The sequence below is a fragment of the Tachysurus vachellii genome, chromosome 5, assembly GCF_030014155.1.
Source record: "Tachysurus vachellii isolate PV-2020 chromosome 5, HZAU_Pvac_v1, whole genome shotgun sequence".
NCBI lineage: Eukaryota > Metazoa > Chordata > Actinopteri > Siluriformes > Bagridae > Tachysurus > Tachysurus vachellii.
Window position 1 is genome coordinate 11,117,819 of NC_083464.1, and position 17,293 is coordinate 11,135,111.

General features: G+C 38.9%; 1 protein-coding gene across 10 annotated transcripts in view; it reads right to left on the minus strand.

Annotated features, from left to right (window-relative positions):
- The window catches only part of LOC132845609 (receptor-type tyrosine-protein phosphatase mu-like), a 204,110-nt gene that overhangs the window by 39,308 nt on the left and 147,509 nt on the right, over nt 1-17,293 (minus strand). For 3 of the 10 annotated variants that reach the window (XM_060869709.1, XM_060869705.1, XM_060869704.1), the window contains exons 13-16: nt 16,531-16,567; nt 13,939-14,013; nt 8,664-8,799; nt 6,965-6,994 (exon numbers count right to left, since the gene is read on the minus strand). In XM_060869709.1, coding sequence (XP_060725692.1) covers nt 6,965-6,994; nt 8,664-8,799; nt 13,939-14,013; nt 16,531-16,567 — 278 coding nt within the window. The remainder of the gene's footprint in view (nt 1-6,964; nt 6,995-8,663; nt 8,800-13,938; nt 14,014-16,530; nt 16,568-17,293) is intronic. The other 7 variants (XM_060869713.1, XM_060869711.1, XM_060869710.1 and 4 more) reach the window with 3 other exon arrangements.

Here is a 17,293-nt window from a genome sequence, read left to right on the forward strand (position 1 = left end):
GCTGTAAATTTTCCCTTTGCTTTCTTTCTTTCTATTAGAAAAAGTTTATTCATTTTTTTAATACGCAAACTTCATGGGAACCAAATGCATGGAGCATTATATCCATTTTTTTTTGGTCTGAGATGTTTAAATTGTCTCTGTTTCATGCAGTCACCAGGGAAGGTGGAGCGATTGAAGCACTATCTCAAAAAACAGCAGGGAATTTGACAAAAGTGAGAGCAGCCTATTTCCTTGCAAATATCAGAATGCACTTTGTCTCATGGCGCAATGAGGACAGCAAGCAGAGAGAAAATGGAAAACAAATGTGAAAGTGCTCTACGGAGATACGATAAGTGATGATGAAATTTTAGGGACAAGGACAATACCTGGAAATTAGATGCTACAGTGCCTCCACTAAGACTAGATAAGTTATAAACCATTTATAATGCTGTATACAATGCCTTTGAAAGGATATAATAATTGCTTGGATCTAGAAGATATTCAAACTCCCACTGAAAGCACAACTACGCTCAGATGAAAACTATGACATACAATAAAACAGCACTTTCTTAGCTGCTTGCTGTTGGGGAAAGAAAATGACACAAGACAGATGACATGGTAGTGCTTGGTGGCAAAGTCGGCGCCATCAATCCTGAGAAGGAAGCCAATGCTGGAGAAGCTGCTGAGGGGCTTTAAACGTCTGACACCAGCTGAGAGTGAAACACATCGCTTCAGATGAGAGATGCTTCTTTGTAGACCTTTTGGCACCTTGGCAATCATGCTACATTTCCACCAGTCTGGGTCTGTCTCTTTTAAAGTGTTGCAACAGCGACATAGATTCCAGATGGTGGAATCTCCTCCGTTTAAATGTTCATGATGTGTTGTGATCACGTTGTGTGTTTCTTGGAAAGTACGGAAGTGGAAGTGAGACATTAGATTTGAATTTCTGTATAATGCTAGGATGTGTTTGAGTTTATCTGGTGGATCTCAGCTATGTTGAAACGGTGGGCACAGGAAGGACAAGCTGAAGCACACAACCACCTAGGAACATCCTGCTGTGCTTTTAACAGACACATGGAAAACACATCTACTGCCCATGCATACCTTATGCTTGTCACCGTCCCTAAAGACTTCCTCTCTAAACCTTTCAATTTCTGTTCTCTCTCTATTTTTTAACCGGCCAGAGACATTTTCTATTTCTCCTTTCCATCTGCCCTTCCATTTGAAGGTAAAACTTGAAACCATGCAGACGGAAAGGATTTAGAACGGGAGAGATGAAAAACAGTGAAAGATCCTTTTAAAGAGAAGTGCGGTTCTTATTTTATGAGAGAGAAAAACATAAATAAAAGCCCCTGCCATGCTGTACGTGGTTGGAAGCTGTGATGGCCAAGGCCTCTGGAGAGCAGAACTGCAGATGTACCCTTGAGCAAGGCACTCTGTCCATACCACCACCGCAATGAGACTCATTTTGTTCATCATTTACAGCTATAAATCTAGACATCAGGCAGGGGTGCGCTGACGCTGACCTTGGGTTAAAAGCAGAGGCATTACGCACAGGAGCAATGGGACATCTTCATCAATAATTAGAAAACACGCTTGGACAAATATTGCAGCTTTCAAGAAACAAATAAAGAATAAAAATAAATATAGTATTAATATAGTTGGTAGTGGCTCAAAAGACAACCACTGAGGACCAAATCACTCTTTTGTGTCTACAAGAACATTCACCTTCCTGTGAAGCGGCGGATTAATTCAAACAGATGACAATTACAGTATACCCGGTTATTCTGCAGAAACACATGCAAAACATCTAGATGTTTTCCTATTAATATAATTCCAGTCTGGTCCACACAACATGCAGAGCCCCAAAAAAAATGACGATTTATCAGGACGAATGATCTATTAGTATGTACGGCAATGATGAAAGGGTCTTGGAATAAGCAGCGTGCGCACTGGAGCTTAGGATGAGCTGTCACTATGGCATCAACTGCACTTCTACAAACACACGCTGGGGTCACCTTTAGGTTTTCTCTGACACATTTCCACTGTGTGTTATTTCAGGATGACACTTTTGTCAGAATTCTTTATAACGAGGGCTTGTATATTTTGAGGGGCTTTGCATGGATTTTGCTTTGCATGAATTAACCCTGTATGGTCTATGCTTTTATTTCAGTGACTACAGTGAAACTAATAAAAAAGATGTTATGAGGTGAACACAGTTCCTGTCTAAAAATTAGGATGAACATCTCAGACTGCAACGAAGTTCGTCTAAAAGCAACCTATAAGGAGGATGATATAAGAGGATGGATTTCACAAAATTCACAGAACAGCTATAAATACAGCAGTTGCAATGTATAAACATAAAGGAAACCGGATTGTTGAAATGTACCAACAGGAAATGTCTTATTTTTCTACTCTAAAAGTCTCTTCTTTGCCTTTTGAGATGTTTTCTTTATGAGCTTGGATCACAGATGGATGATGGAAGCATAACATAATTTTCTATAATCAGAGGTCTATCATTAGAGGATTATCATTGTGTAATATGACATGGAGAACACGTTATCGTCTCCACAGCCAAAACTGTATTCGGTATCAGCTCATCCAGTGTGGCAAGTAGTGGCCTTAAAAGACTGATGAAAACACACAATAAAAACCCAGCTTAAATCTCGATCTGCTGCTGCTTTGAAAGGTCAATAATATCTGATGCACAAATTATTTCAGACCATAATGTATTTAGATAGCTTTACGATGTCTGATATGCTAATGGTTTTATTGGTAATATGTGATATCCAGGCTTTACTGAATTAACTCAAAGTTTAAAGAACTTTGCTTAACTGTAAGTAATCATAATATATATAAATAAGACGTAGAAATTAAGTGATAAATAAGTTAAGAATTTTTTATTACACAAGGTATAAACACTATGTTTTAATTTTTCAGCAAAGTCAAATCAAGAAGCTTTTATTATCATTTCAACCATATACAGCTGACACAGTACACAGTGAAAGGACGCAATGTTTCTCCAGGACCACAGTGCTACATAGAACCATGGTCCTGGAGAAACATTCATTTCACTATGTACTGTGTAGACATCTGTACAACATTTAAAGATTTTTGAGATGAAACCTGGGTAATCGTGAGAAGGAAAAAAAAGTGATTTTGTCCGTGATAAAGATTGACAAACAAATTTTCAATTATAATTCGCCTGTTTAGACGAGCAGGAAAACTCCGACTGCATTATGATTCAGATGTGCATCTCATGCATGAAGGATCAAACAGGAAGCGGAACCTTAAGACATTACTTGTTGACAGCTTAATTACACTGTTACAGGTGATGCACACCGTCTTCTTTCAAAACATCTGCTGCTCATCGTCAGACACTTGTAAGACCTTACATCAACAATCTGTCACAGCAAAGCCTTATCAGCACCACTGAGGCTTTACAGAAACGTGCAAAACATACATAAATAAATAAATAAAAACAGCCGGCACATACCGACATCATGTAAAAGCCTGAATAATTCTGATTAAAGGAAATGCCTATTGCAAAATCATACCTCAATGATTTGTATCACCTTAATCTATGAAAAAAAGACACCAAAACCTGATCCTAAGCCAAAAGATAAAACAGAATCTAATACACCCTTAGGAAAGAATATAGCTATTATTTTGGACCTGTTTCGGAACTGTTCTATGCTGATAAGAGACCGCTGCCAGCTGCTTAGTCTAGATCATAAATCATCTTTCACTGACCCACACACAGACCTGATCACACAGCATCGCCGTTTCTCTGTGAGTCCTCCTTTCTACTACTTCCTGCATGTCTGTCTGGTCTGTCCAGGGTCTCAATAATCCTAACTGTATACATGTAATAGCTGCTCTCAAACCGATTAACATTCGGTTAAGACTTTCGCAGCATTTTCCTACATTTGAACTTGCACTAGACATGTGTTTACAGTGTGTTCTCTTGTGCCTTCTGAAGCTCTTTACAAGGTAGAAGATCCTAAACAGGCGAAACATTGAAGTTGAATATTTCTGAGGCAGTTTTTCCCTTTTTCTTATACTCTACTGTAACCTGTCGGTCATTCACATAAATACCGTCGCAAAGTATTACTAATTAAGTGCTGTTTATCTAAAGCTTTTTTGTTAAAAGGGCACCTCTGTTAGCTACAAGGCCTCTCAGAGGCTTCTTATATGGTACATTTTCACTAATTTTTTTTAAACCTATGTCTGTTTTTGCAGACGTTTAGCAAGTTCAGCGACTGGCTTCCTGCAAGTGAAAGGTTTTGCCAGGGTTCTGTGCTTATTTTGAAGAACTGGATCATTTGTATAGGAAAATGTAGCAGAGACAACCTTTGCCACTAATCTATCAATAGGTTGGAACATGGGTCTCTTATTTTCCCTCAGCAATTTTCTTTCTGAAAGGCTGCTGTCCATAAAGAGCTTCAATGACCTTTTGATCCCAAGGCAAGAAAAAGAAAAGCTGCCTAATGCAAATGTTTGCAAGTGCATTGGTTGGGTTTTATATTAAGCTTCTTTGTCTTCAAAATGAACTCACATCACATAGCTTTGAGAATATCTTTAAAGTTTTGCAATATGTCTACAGTATTCCCTCCTGAGGCCTATAAGGGAGTGTGACTGCTATGTGTAAATCCCTAGGTGTGCTCATATCTGCCAATTAACACTAAAAAATTAACTCCTGAGTCATGTTACAGTGTCTGCTGCTCAACCAGGCCCACGGAATAAATTACTGTATGCTGGCAAGTCATTTGCAAAGTGTTACTGAGTTGGCTTATCATATCCTCTTGCTGTTAGAAAAGGTCAGTGGGATGAACTGCTAAACTTGATTGAGGGTTACTTGGCAACGAACAAGGCACCTGGACAAAAGGTGACTCTTGATGGCTCCCCGAACTATCAAGCTTGTGGTAAGAGGGTGCAAATTGCCTCGACTTCCCTCTACACTTCCTCTACCTGCTGCTCCTCTTCAGCGCTCAGGCGCTGTCAAATGAGACAAATGCACATCCCCTTGTTGCAATTAATTTGATTCTTGTTCTGCGTGAGCTCTCGGTGCAGGATTTAATTAAGGCTCGCGCATGCCGTGGCTCACTCTGTCGCAGGCCTGAGTTAAATGGGCCTGTCTCCCTGCCTTTCCTGTTAAGCACTAGCGAGTGATGGAGAGAGAGAGAGGGAGATCCTGCCAGAGGCTGCCCCTCACAGGCTTTATGAATGTCACATCTGTGGCAGCATCTATCTGAGAGAATGATGGAGAATGCAGTGCTACCACACTATTTCACAGAAATGCAAAGTATGCTTTACTTTAGACAATTTGCAATTGTCTCTTAAAAGTCCAAAAAGTTCAAGAAAAAAAAGGAAAAATGAACGTCTGAGATACATGCCGTAAATGTACATTTTTATTTACCCTCCTACTTTTGATATCTACTGTATAATAAATTTGAGACCAAACTGATCTCTAAAAAGAAAATATATTATTATTGTACAATAGAAAATCTCTACATGAATCAAATCAAGCCTGTTTAAAAGTGTTGGAACTTTTTAAAATGTTTTATTTGTGTGTAGAAGGTAAATTGTAGAAACAAGCAGACATGAACCCAGCATTATCAAACACACAGCTATATGATGTTGCTAAACGCATGGACAGGTTTGCTTTAAAATGATGGGAAATAAAGGAATAAATAAATCTAACATGCTTTTCTATTTTTCTATTATTTCTCTGTTGCTATGAAGAGATCCTGCTTGGATAAGGAGCCTGTACCAACATGTAGTAACATTAAAGCATGGCCACAATTCTAAATATAGTGATGTCTAGAAATGGAAAAAAGAAAAGAAAAGAAACCTGTTCTTTCCATCAAGGAATTAGCTACAGGCCCTGTAGACATTCTGCAGAGTCTTATTTAAAATACTAGCTCAGGGAACGGTGACAGCTAGCAATCTGGCGAACGCTGTATCCAAGACAAATTCCTTTTAAAAGACTGCTTAGTACAAAAGAGAAACTCTTCTGAACTGTTCGATGGATTAAAGCATGATGTTGTGATAGAATCTAATTATGACTGGAAAAATAAACCTGAGCAGAATCAAATGCGAAGAGTCTTGATGTTAATTTGTTAAAAGCACAAGACTGTATTGCTCTCTCCTCCCTCTGCAGCTTGCCTCACTCTGGGCCTAGACAGGGACGTCTGGCTCTTTCAGTCTTAATGACCGCAGTCTAATAACAGAGAAAACGCAGCTTTTTAAAGCATAAAGCAAAAGAAGGATTTGCATGCTTTCAGCAACGCCATGCACAAACCAAAGGATAAGCATGGAGAGAAGAAAACCAACTGAAGCTGTGAGATGAGATTTGGTTAAATTAGAATTAAGAGTAATGAATAATGAGGTGAGACGGGATGTAGAATAGGGTTAGTTCAACAAGAAGACACAACCATGGCTAGTTTTGTGTCTGTATGATGTTTGTGAGATGACAGAGGCTTCAGGTTAGTCATCATTCCACTGCACTGAGGTCTGAGCAGAACACAGCTTTCCCTTTGTCTGCAACTTATAGCAAGGGGAAAACTAGCAGCTCAAAATTCATTAAGGAAAAAAAATGCAACTTTCAAGGGATCAGTAAAATAACAAAATCACCCTTCAAACTGAAGCAGTGCAGAATCATATCATCTCATGATAAAGAAATGTAATATTGCAGAAGGTTTTCAATTACGATTTTTTAAATTGCACCACAGTTTAATGTGGATATAATTACAATATATAACACTTAGATGGCACAAAAGATTGAAATATCAGATCGGACCCTGAACGATAAGACATCTTCAGACAAAATGTGTTATTTCGGTGCCAAACAGCAAGAACACTAGAAAGCTTGTGCTTCAGTTTGAAAGGAGGAAGGAAGCCACTGGGTTTCATGCATGGAATATCAAACGGTGTGGTGGAGAGAAAGCATGGCAACTAAGCGTTTCACAAAGTGGTTACTTACAGGTAATAAGTGTAGGAGTGATAGGTTCTTCTGCCGAGTGGGGTGGTGGAAGGATTAAAGCAGTGGTGGAGAAGGGAGAATGTAAATGGAAGGAAAGAAAAAGTAAAAAGATTAATGTCTGAAGAATCGAAAATGAACAAAACCTGATATGGTGACACAAGTGAGGAGCTACTCGAGTGGCTGTAAGGGCAAGGGCTTGTAAGTCCTGCCTCTGACTGACTGAAAGGGGAGAGGAAGGGTGCGGGGAAAGGCTCTTACTGCCAAATAAACTTCTTCAGGTCTTAAGTATGTACCACAAGAGAGAGGTAGGTGAAGGGAACTCTGGGAAGCTGTTACTCAAGCGAAATTGCTGCTGTCACATTAGATAGCAGAGATGGAAAGATCAAGAAAGACAGAGTTACAGGTAAAGCTGTTAGGATAGAGTTTGATTTCCCAAAAGGGTCCAAGCATAAACATTATCCGTAACACTGTATGGCCTTGGAGACTATGTCTAGCAGTTAAAATCATTTTAACAATAAGATGCTTTTGGGAAAACGGGCCCCATTTTTATTGGGTATAGCCTGACAGACAGACAAGCAGGAAGAAAGTTTTCAATACGGCTATTTACTTCATATTATATACACTGCTGGCTTTATCGCTGTATAACTAAATGTTGTGAAAGTGACTAACACATATTCCATGGCTAATCAGATAACTATAAAGTACAGTTTATTATTAACAGTGTCTGTCTTAATCATGAAGTTATACTGTTCCCCATCAAATCACAATTTTTATAACCTGACATGCCAAACTCATTATACTAAAAACTAAACTACCATTTCAAATAATCGATTTGATGTAATTGGCTGCCTTTCTTTGTCAGCAAAATGAAGGCATGCCTCTTTAAATATCTGACCATTCTGAAACTAGCCAGCAGAATCAATAGAGATGAATATCCTTATTCAGATGAGGTAATGACTCGGATTAAAAACATATTTTCTCTGTCTCGTCCTTTCTTTCAAATTACATCCTGACTATTCAACGTCACTAGCTTACTTACACAGTGGCTGCGTTAATGGCGCTTTGCTCTATAAAGACGTTGGGCTATTTGCAGAGTTTTCATCCTGTTTTTTATTTATTTATTTATTTATTTCTTGCAGAACTCAAAGGGCTTTGCACTCCAGCTGAGGACGATAGCGAATGTAAACCTCCCTGAAGCAACATGCCCTAGGCCTCTCTTTGGGGAAAAAAAAGCTTTCATCAGTTTTTCCCTCTTATCTTTCTTTGCTTTTTCTCTACTGCATGCGATAAACTTCAGAAATGTTTTCCTATTCCCTGCTTCAGGGTCATTAATACATGTTCATTTGTTTGAGTAAAGCATAGAGGAAAAATATGAATATTTCATCATGTGTCGTATACTGGTGCCACAACCAGTTTAATGGCGGTTATCAGAGCAATCAAATCAATTATTCTGTCTTCAGCTGAGGGCGTGTTTGAGAGTCTAGAGAAAAACAGCGCAGTTTCACTAGAGTTCACTTTCATGTGATGAAGTTCACACAATCACTTTTCATTTCTATCTGCTACAGTACCCTTACAACAGGCTCGGCTAATTGATCGAATCCGGTATTTTAAAATCGGAATCTGAGTACATTACACAGCTAGCACAACAGCACATGTGCATTAATGAGAGACTACAAAGCAAGGCATCTATCTATCTTACCTTTTTTTCATGACCAGCACTACACCAAGGAAGATGATGACAAAGAGAAGGATGCCTGCGATGACCCCAGCGATCTTCACCGTATGGTCTGTCGGTTTTCCTGGTTCCACTGCATCAGGTTTCCTGGTTGCGGCCCCTGAAAACCAAATTCAAATTTTTAGTCTCTGCGTCATTGTTTATGAGATAATGAGAAATGTCTTATTTTGCTAAATAAGCATTCAGGACAGTTATTTTAGCTCAGATTAGTGGGATGTATTAGGAATTGGCAGGAGGGGTTAATTTTAGCTCTCATGTGGTTAGAAGTTCAGATATTAAGCTCATGGGACAAAGACAGGACATGTTCAATAGCATGGGACCCAGTGGGTTACTTCATACATCTTTAGTAAATTGCTTTATCAAGCCTGGTTTAATATAAATTACTAACTGCTTTATATTTTAGGAAATAGAACCAACTAAGTGCATTAGTAAATCTCATAGGTGTGTACATGCAAATATAAATACATGAGTGTTCAGAGATGGTCAAACTTTTTATTTTCTTTCTGTCTATTTACTTATACATTCAACATCCTGGGTCTTTCTGAAAAGGTAGCAAATAATTAATGGCATCTGGCTTTTTGTTCATCTCAATTACACTAAAACGAAAGTTTAATGCGTTGGCTTATTCACCATAATCCACTCCATCTAGATCTTTTGCTTGTAAACCATAAGCAAGGACAGGATAGCCATTAAAACAATTCAAGAAACACATTTCATCCTACTTCCCAGAGAGATACACTGTACATATAAAGAGTGTCTCATCAGATATGCACCACTTGCTGCTTAGGGCACAGAATGATTATTCTAATAGAATTTTTAATGTGACCCCCAGATTACTTTTTTCTTCAAGGCCTAATCCGCTGCTCATCATCACCGACTGTGGAAACGTCACTCAACCTTTGGTGGTCCTGCATAGTTATTACGCTCTTTATCGCTCTCTATCCTTCTTTCCTTTTCCTCTCTCCTTTTCTCTACCACCTGAGAGGAAGAGATAAACCCATTAACCATGCTTCTCCTATTCTATTGTTTTTATCTCTCCATTTTTTCTCTCTCCTTGGCTACAATTATAGCCTCTCTGTCGCCTTTGGATATTCAAATCTGGGTCACGTATAGTGAGTGGCAAAGTAAAAGAAGCGAAAACAAGCCAATGAAATGCAGGGTGAATAAAGAAGTGAGAGAACAACTCCTTCTGGAAATATATGTTCCCTGAGCAGGCAGTGATGGCTGATCACACCATGGGCACAGGAGTTTAATATCTGTTCAAGTTAGATAACCAGCATCTCTTAGCACCTAGGCTTTGCATCAGTGTGCAAGAACAGAGAGAGAGAGAAATTGAGAAGCACACACATACACAGTATACACAGTGAATCCTCATGTAAGAGAAAGAACTGAGGGTGATGAGAGGGAAGCGTTCACCTGTGTACTGTAAAATGTGATGGCATGCCAGTTATGAACCGGGTGAAAAATCCATTTCCAGCACCACAAATGAGTAGGGGATGAAAAATAGTTAGGACACGCCGTTCAATTCGGCCCTGGCTGCAAAACTATTCCTGCTGCCAGCTTAACTTTTTTCAATCAGTGTGAGGCGACATCCATCACTCCAGCCTGAGCGGTGTGGTTACCATAGTGGCACTGAGCGAGGTCTAATTTTGGGGAGAATTTCAGCTTTACTGCCGGTGATGACAGGGGTGAGACCATGAGGACTGCAGAGCTGCTTGTACCTTCTGCTTTACTGCTCACAGATAAACATTTTACATAACATATGGATGTTTGGGGATGATTGGAGATATAATTCTGAAATATTAGTTAACAATTCATGAATTAAATTATTACGGGCTCTTGGAGTATTCTGATTATTAACATTATGGGATGAGGACACTGGCTTTCAGATCAGAATGACGTGCATTTTGGCAAAGCGTTATTCACGACTACAGTGCTTTAACTTCAGCAGAAAGAAATGACAAGAAATTAGTAGGTCTTCCTTTCTTTTCTTTTTTCTTTTATATCAATTTTAACAGTACTATCATTTTGACTTAGATGGAAAAAACTTTGGTCAAGCAATACAGCTATTGTACCCTCATCACAAAACATTAAACTGTATTATAATTGAAGCTTCCTTATTTAGAAATATTAGCTAATCTAGCCAGCTATGTAACCACAGCACTAATGTTAAGCTATGTAAGTTAGCTTAGCTAATTATACCTTTTTGGCAGTACTGTTCGACAGTAGTAGCCAGACAACTTCTCTGGCAAGCTAGTTCATGCTAGTATAAGTAATATAATATCTAGCAGAACATAACACTAGTGAGCGAACTTAAAAAGTAAACCCTCAGCTAATAATAGTACTGGTCAGCTAGCCACACTGTAATACATAACACCCTGATTATGTTATGTGAATTTATTTCTTCTCTTTAACTCCAGTTGTCATGACAACGTTTGGATTCTGACCTGAAGTGTGTAGTTTTCAAAAATTAAACTTATAAAATTAAAATCTTGACTACTTGTGAGTTGAATGAAAGGTTATCTTCATGTTGAGTTTTCTCATGTTTTTAAGTGTTTTTCATCTTTAGTAACCGCTGTAACTTGGTGAGGGCCACAGAGGATTCAGAGTCTAAAAACACCCAAAAACACAGAGAGTGACGGGAGAATACATACTGGATGAGATGCCCGGTCACTGCAGGGCATAACAAACATTCAATGGCATCCTCATTTTCAGCACGGAGCACTTTGGAATCAGTGGGAGGAAAACAGAGAACTCAAGGAATCCACATATGAAAACGTAACATTTCTCTGTACCATCAAACAGAAATAACTATTGTCAAATAATACCTGGCCTTATAATTGTACATTAATAAACATTTCTTTAATTTAAAAAAAACATAGAAAAACTATGCATGAGAACTAAAAATTAAACGTATCACTGCATTTAAAATTGAAGTAAAACTAGGAGTAAGTTGTATTCATAGTGTGCATCTGATAAATGGCAGAATGTGTCCTTTGCATGCATTGCACTAATTTTCTGCTGTACTTTATCAGGATATATGTTGTATGAGCAGTAACATTGCCTGCTGTAAACCACACATCCGAGCTATTATGGCTCAGTGTCTGATTCAGGCCTGGTCTGACAAGAGTATATTGTGGAGCAGGCTTTGAAATCCAACACAAGATAAACGTGACGGAGGAGTCCCTAATAAGGCTTCTATGCCATCTATATCTGATGAACATGAAAAGATATCAGACCTCAAGCACTCTGATTTGTGCTGCCTTTCTTTCATTTCCTTCTTTCTTTTAAGTTTCTTGGCTGTATGTAATTAGCAGTAATTCACAGAGCAACCCACTCAGGGAAGATATACAGTCAGAGTAGAGCCTGTCTGACTGCTGCAGAGGTGCTGAAGCTCATGTGTACATGCCAGAGGGACGTGTGGCCTCTGAGAGCACTGAGTGGGAGGGAAGCTCTTTAGACAGCCTGCAGCCATAACTGCTGCTCCTTCAGCACACTGTAAACAAACTCCTCACGTCTAATGGCAAAAGGTGAATGACATGGAAACACACACAAACTCAACTTAGGGTTCGGACTTGGCAAAAAATGCAGTTTACTTTTGAATACTAAATAAGATTCCTCCGTGGGTTTGAAGTATTGCTATCAGCCCGAAGATTAAAACCTATTGCACAGTATTGTGTCTCCAGAATCCAGGTGCCATGTCTTCCCCAGATAAGTGAAATTCATGCACACAAGTGTCCATATGATGTAAAAGAAATTGTTCAATGGTCCAGGTCTGATGCTTACGCCCAGTGAAGGTGCTTTCAGTTATAGACATGGGTCAGCTTGGGAACTCTAAAGGTGTCTGCAGCTACAAAGTCCTGTATGCAGCAAGCTGCGATGAACTGTGTGTCCAGCACATTCTATCATAACCAGCATTAACTTTTTCAGTAACCTTTTAAATTGATTTCAGCTAACTACAGTAACTTTATAGTGGTATTGGACCAGAGTGCCAGCCTTTGCCTCCCACACAAATCAGTGAGCCTTGGGCACCCATGACCCTGTCCTGGTTTGCCAGTTGTCCTTCCTTGGACCACTTTTGGTAGGTAACTTCTTCATACTGGGAACATAAAAGACATAAGACCTGCTGTTTTGGAGTTGATCTGACCCAATTTCTCCCTTGTGAGAGAAACTCAGATCCTTACACCTTACAATTTTTCCAGCTTCCAACACATCAACTTTGAGAACTGACTATTCACCTGCTGCCTAATATATCCCACCCCTTGACAGCTGCTTCTGCAACACAATAATCAATGTTATTATCACAATAATCACAATATGCCACTGAAACACAATAATCAATGTTATTCACTTCAACTATCAGTGGTGTTCAATGTTATGGCTGATATCTCCTAATAATTTGGCTCCAACACCCTCCCAAATTTGATCCAGACATGGCAAGTATCCAAGCACAAAAACAGAACAAAACAAAAAGTCAAACTTCCACAGTAACATGCTTTATAGTCTAAAAAGTTTGCAATTCTTGAAGAACCCACCCCCTCACCAACCACCCCAACAAACACCCCAGAAAGTTTCCATCTCACACGTTCCTGCTGAGGCTGGTAAATATTTAAATGTAATGTTCTGACAGCAGGTTGAATACAAGAGCCTCACCCCACAAAGCGATGAGATTCACACGGCCTTGTAGCGCTGTATTGATTCCCTCTTTCCAACCCCGCTTGGAAATCCTATTCTAATGCTGAATAAAAATGAGCCGGTGGCTCTTTTTTTGGCCTGAAAATGGTATTAAGTGTGCCTAAAGAAACACCAAGGCTAATCCAATACGTTCTGACCTTCTCCATTAGATGAATATTAAATAAACATTGAAGCCTGAACCTGGGTGTTCTGCAAGCACAGAATATCTCAGACAATGGAGACTGGCTAAAAAAACAAAGACTCAGCTGCATGTAGCAAACTAAACACAAAGCTAAATTTACAAAGCCTAGCAGCACAAAGATGACTTTAAAATAGTAGAGTGATGTTTACGATGAACGCCCTTTTTAATTTTAGGAAACTGTATGCAGTTTTAGAGCACATCATGCTGGAAGAGTGCATTTAATCGAAAACAAAATTTCAACATTTAAATAGGGAAAACACTGCCTGTCTCACACAAACACACACACACACACATTTATCCATTTGTGGTTTAGTGACACACACATTAAGAGCTGAGAAGAGGCTGGACAGAGGGAGGTCTGACCTGTTAGCTGGCTGTCGCCTGCAGCCGGTGCGATGCGTACGTACGGCGTGGTGAGCTGGGTCACAATAATGGCGGCTAAAAGGAGAGTTCCAGGCAAACATGCACACAGGAGAGAGATACAGAGAGAAAGAAGGGTAGGCTGAAGCCAGAGGTTGGCCAAATATATTCTTTAGTCACAGTGGCAGACAGAAAGACAGACAAGCCTACTGTTATTCAACATATTTAAGAGTTATCAGTTTATTCATCTTGCTAGCTGTGTGATGCTAGACTTATTTCACATATTATACCACAGTGTTTTTGAATTCCTGATTCTGATTGGTCAAAGGGTTTTGATTCATCTTCTATAATTTCAATAACAGCTCTGACAATAATGCCGGTTGAAGAATTTATAATTATGCGCTGGATCCAACGTATTAACGTTTCCATAGTAACAGCAAATTCATAGGGACTTGTATGGGGGATTCTGCACATAATCTCAGCCTCTTAATAAACAGATAAACATGCTGTTCCTTTAAAAAGAAGACTGTCTAATCGTTATTATTCTGTTTTCTGTAAGGAGAGGTTTATTTAACATTTATGGAAAGCGTCTCCAGTGTCAGTGTTTTAGAACAGTCAGAAAGTTTTCCGCCACAATAGAGTCTTCAGGACAGAGAACACTTTCCCGGTAACATGACAAGCTGCTTATTACCTTCAAATAGAGAAGCTGCTGTTCTTAGCTCATATAAGTGACTGCGGAAACTACAGCATTAAATGTAGCTATAAACAGATAATATACTGTATGAAGTCTGTTTCTTTTATAAATACAGAATAAAACATTACAGAACTAGTTATTATAGGAAAATCATCATCCGCCGGATGGCAGCAGTAACCCTATTTCCATCGGCCACATAACACCACCCTGTCATTGATTAATTTTCCGTAACATCACTGTCCCATGAGAACGAGATAAAATATATTTTCATTTGAATGACATAATCTTCTAATAAAAAGAACAAAACATCTCTTGTAATTGTTGCTCTGGGGAGAGGAGCATTTAGATGTATTTGCTATCTGCGAATGTCTTGAAAAATAAAGTGAATAGGCACTCATTTGCATAGCACAGCCCTGGCACCATTAAGGGAGATGGCATGTAGTAAGGAAAATAGATTATCTACCATCTGTGCTCAATTAAATTCCAAACGATGTTGAGGCTAGCGCCGGGATGAGCCTGTGGCTTCCTAAGTGCCTTCCGTGTTTGCTAATGGTCCACGGGAGGTCAGGACTGTACCACTGCCAAGTAGTTCTGGGACCTGAAATCAAACGTGCTTCAATATTCAGCAGAGCTAAGATCCATCTGCCAGGAGGAGCAGTGTTTAGCTCTGCTCATGTTCAACATGCTTGTCTTTAGAGCTAGTCCAAGGCTCACATTCATTCTCCTTTACTGTACAGTCTAGTACAAGACTCTGACTATTTTACCAAACCATTGACTAAAGCTGTAAGTATGAAGGTGCTGGAAATAAAGCTAAGGGGCCCTTTTATGTCCTAACAGTTCATCTAAGATTAATTAAAAGTCTGATAATGCTATAATCATAAGAATGATAATAAACATTACTCTTTATTAGGTTTATCACATTTGCATTATATTTTATCTTGTGGACAGAGGAATAGATAAAATTTTAAAATATATTGACATGTGATTAAAAGTTTTGTAAAAGAGCAGCTCTGATAGTTGTGTCAGCTGTAACTTAAACCCGAGGTTTAAATCAATATGCTTTTCTGTTCCGTCTATAAACTTTTATAGCTAAGTTTCTCTCAAAATGTCTTTTTGATTCTGTCTTGAAATGTTATTTAATGTGATGTCATATGTTAATTACAGCATCACTGTCAACGAATGCTCTTCATAAACAATATTTGACGTTCTTATTCCTATGCTAACAGCTCATACACATGACATTTATATCATCTAACTCTAATAACAAATGAATTTTAAATACAGGATGTGGTTTCTATAATGCTTGGAAAGAGTCACATACGAAAGGAGTCTTCAGTGTCAGTGTTTCGTTACCGTCAGCAAGTTTTCTGCCACCGGAGAAATTTCAGGAGAAACCCCTTTGCACTTTGTGGTTTCTCTGTAACACGAGTAGCTACATGTTTGTAAATTGACAAATTGATGAATCACTGTGGTATAAATGGAATAAAATAATTCAGGAAATGCTGCTATCAGAAAAGAATCTACTTTGGGGTAGTAACTGTAACAGCATTGCACTGGACCACATCACACACCCCAGTGTAGATTAGTTTCCTATAACAGCATGCCTCATTGTGTTTTATTCCTAAGAGTATCTGATGTTCTTAAACTGAAAATGAAAGTCAATACATAAGTGAAGCACCTTGTGTTATTTTATAAGTCAGTGCTGTTAATACGAGTTAGATATTGAAGCATTGAAGCATAGATATTGAACTGTCATATAAAAGCATCTGTAAGCTTCGGTAAGACATGAGAATCAGGTGAGATAGCAGGGATTTCTGCAGACATGCGAAAAGAAAACCTTTCACACATTTAGGGATATGTAATTAAGCTTCACACATATGATGATTGGAAGACAGTCCTACCTTTAGTGGCCACACGGACACAATCGATTTTTGTCTCCTGTGAAAAAGAGAGACAGAGAAACAAGGATGAGGAGAGTGACATAGATATATAAAGAGAAAAGTACAGAGAGGGAAAGTAAGGACAAGAGAGAAGAGACAAAGTGAGATAGAGAGAGAGAGGAAGAGAGAGAGAGAGAGAGAGAGAGAGAGAGAGAGAGAGAGAGGAAGAGAGAGAGAGAGAGAGAGAGAGAGAGAGAGACAGAAAAACGTTATTTATTCTGTGACAAAAATGGCAACACTGTCTGTCAGTCTATTTTCTCCTTATATTCTGCTGAGCATCTTGATTCCATGTGTCTGATGGGCTAGTTTGGTACTGTACATCCGCACATGACTAGCAGATTTATTTATTATTAAGAATATAGAAGAATTTTTAAGAATAAATTGTCTCTCGCTGTAGAGTCTGCAAGTGGTCTTATCTGAGATGCAGCTGCTTCTTCCAGCCACTCTGTAAACCCACTACTGGTTTGCATCTGGCAGTAGAGTTGAGAAGCAGTGAATAAAAAAAGCTAATTCTTAATTCACTTGCAGGTAGTAACACAGCTGAAACCAGCAAAAACCGAAGCCTAGAACTAGTTCATCACCAGCAGCGGAGGTGTGAAAATAGTGAAAGAAAACATCTTCCATACACAAAATTCAACAGCTCCAAACTAGAATCTGTGCGCAGCTTCCCCTGACATTTCAAACCAAGACAAAACAATAGACGAAAAGCAGACAAAGCAGTGAC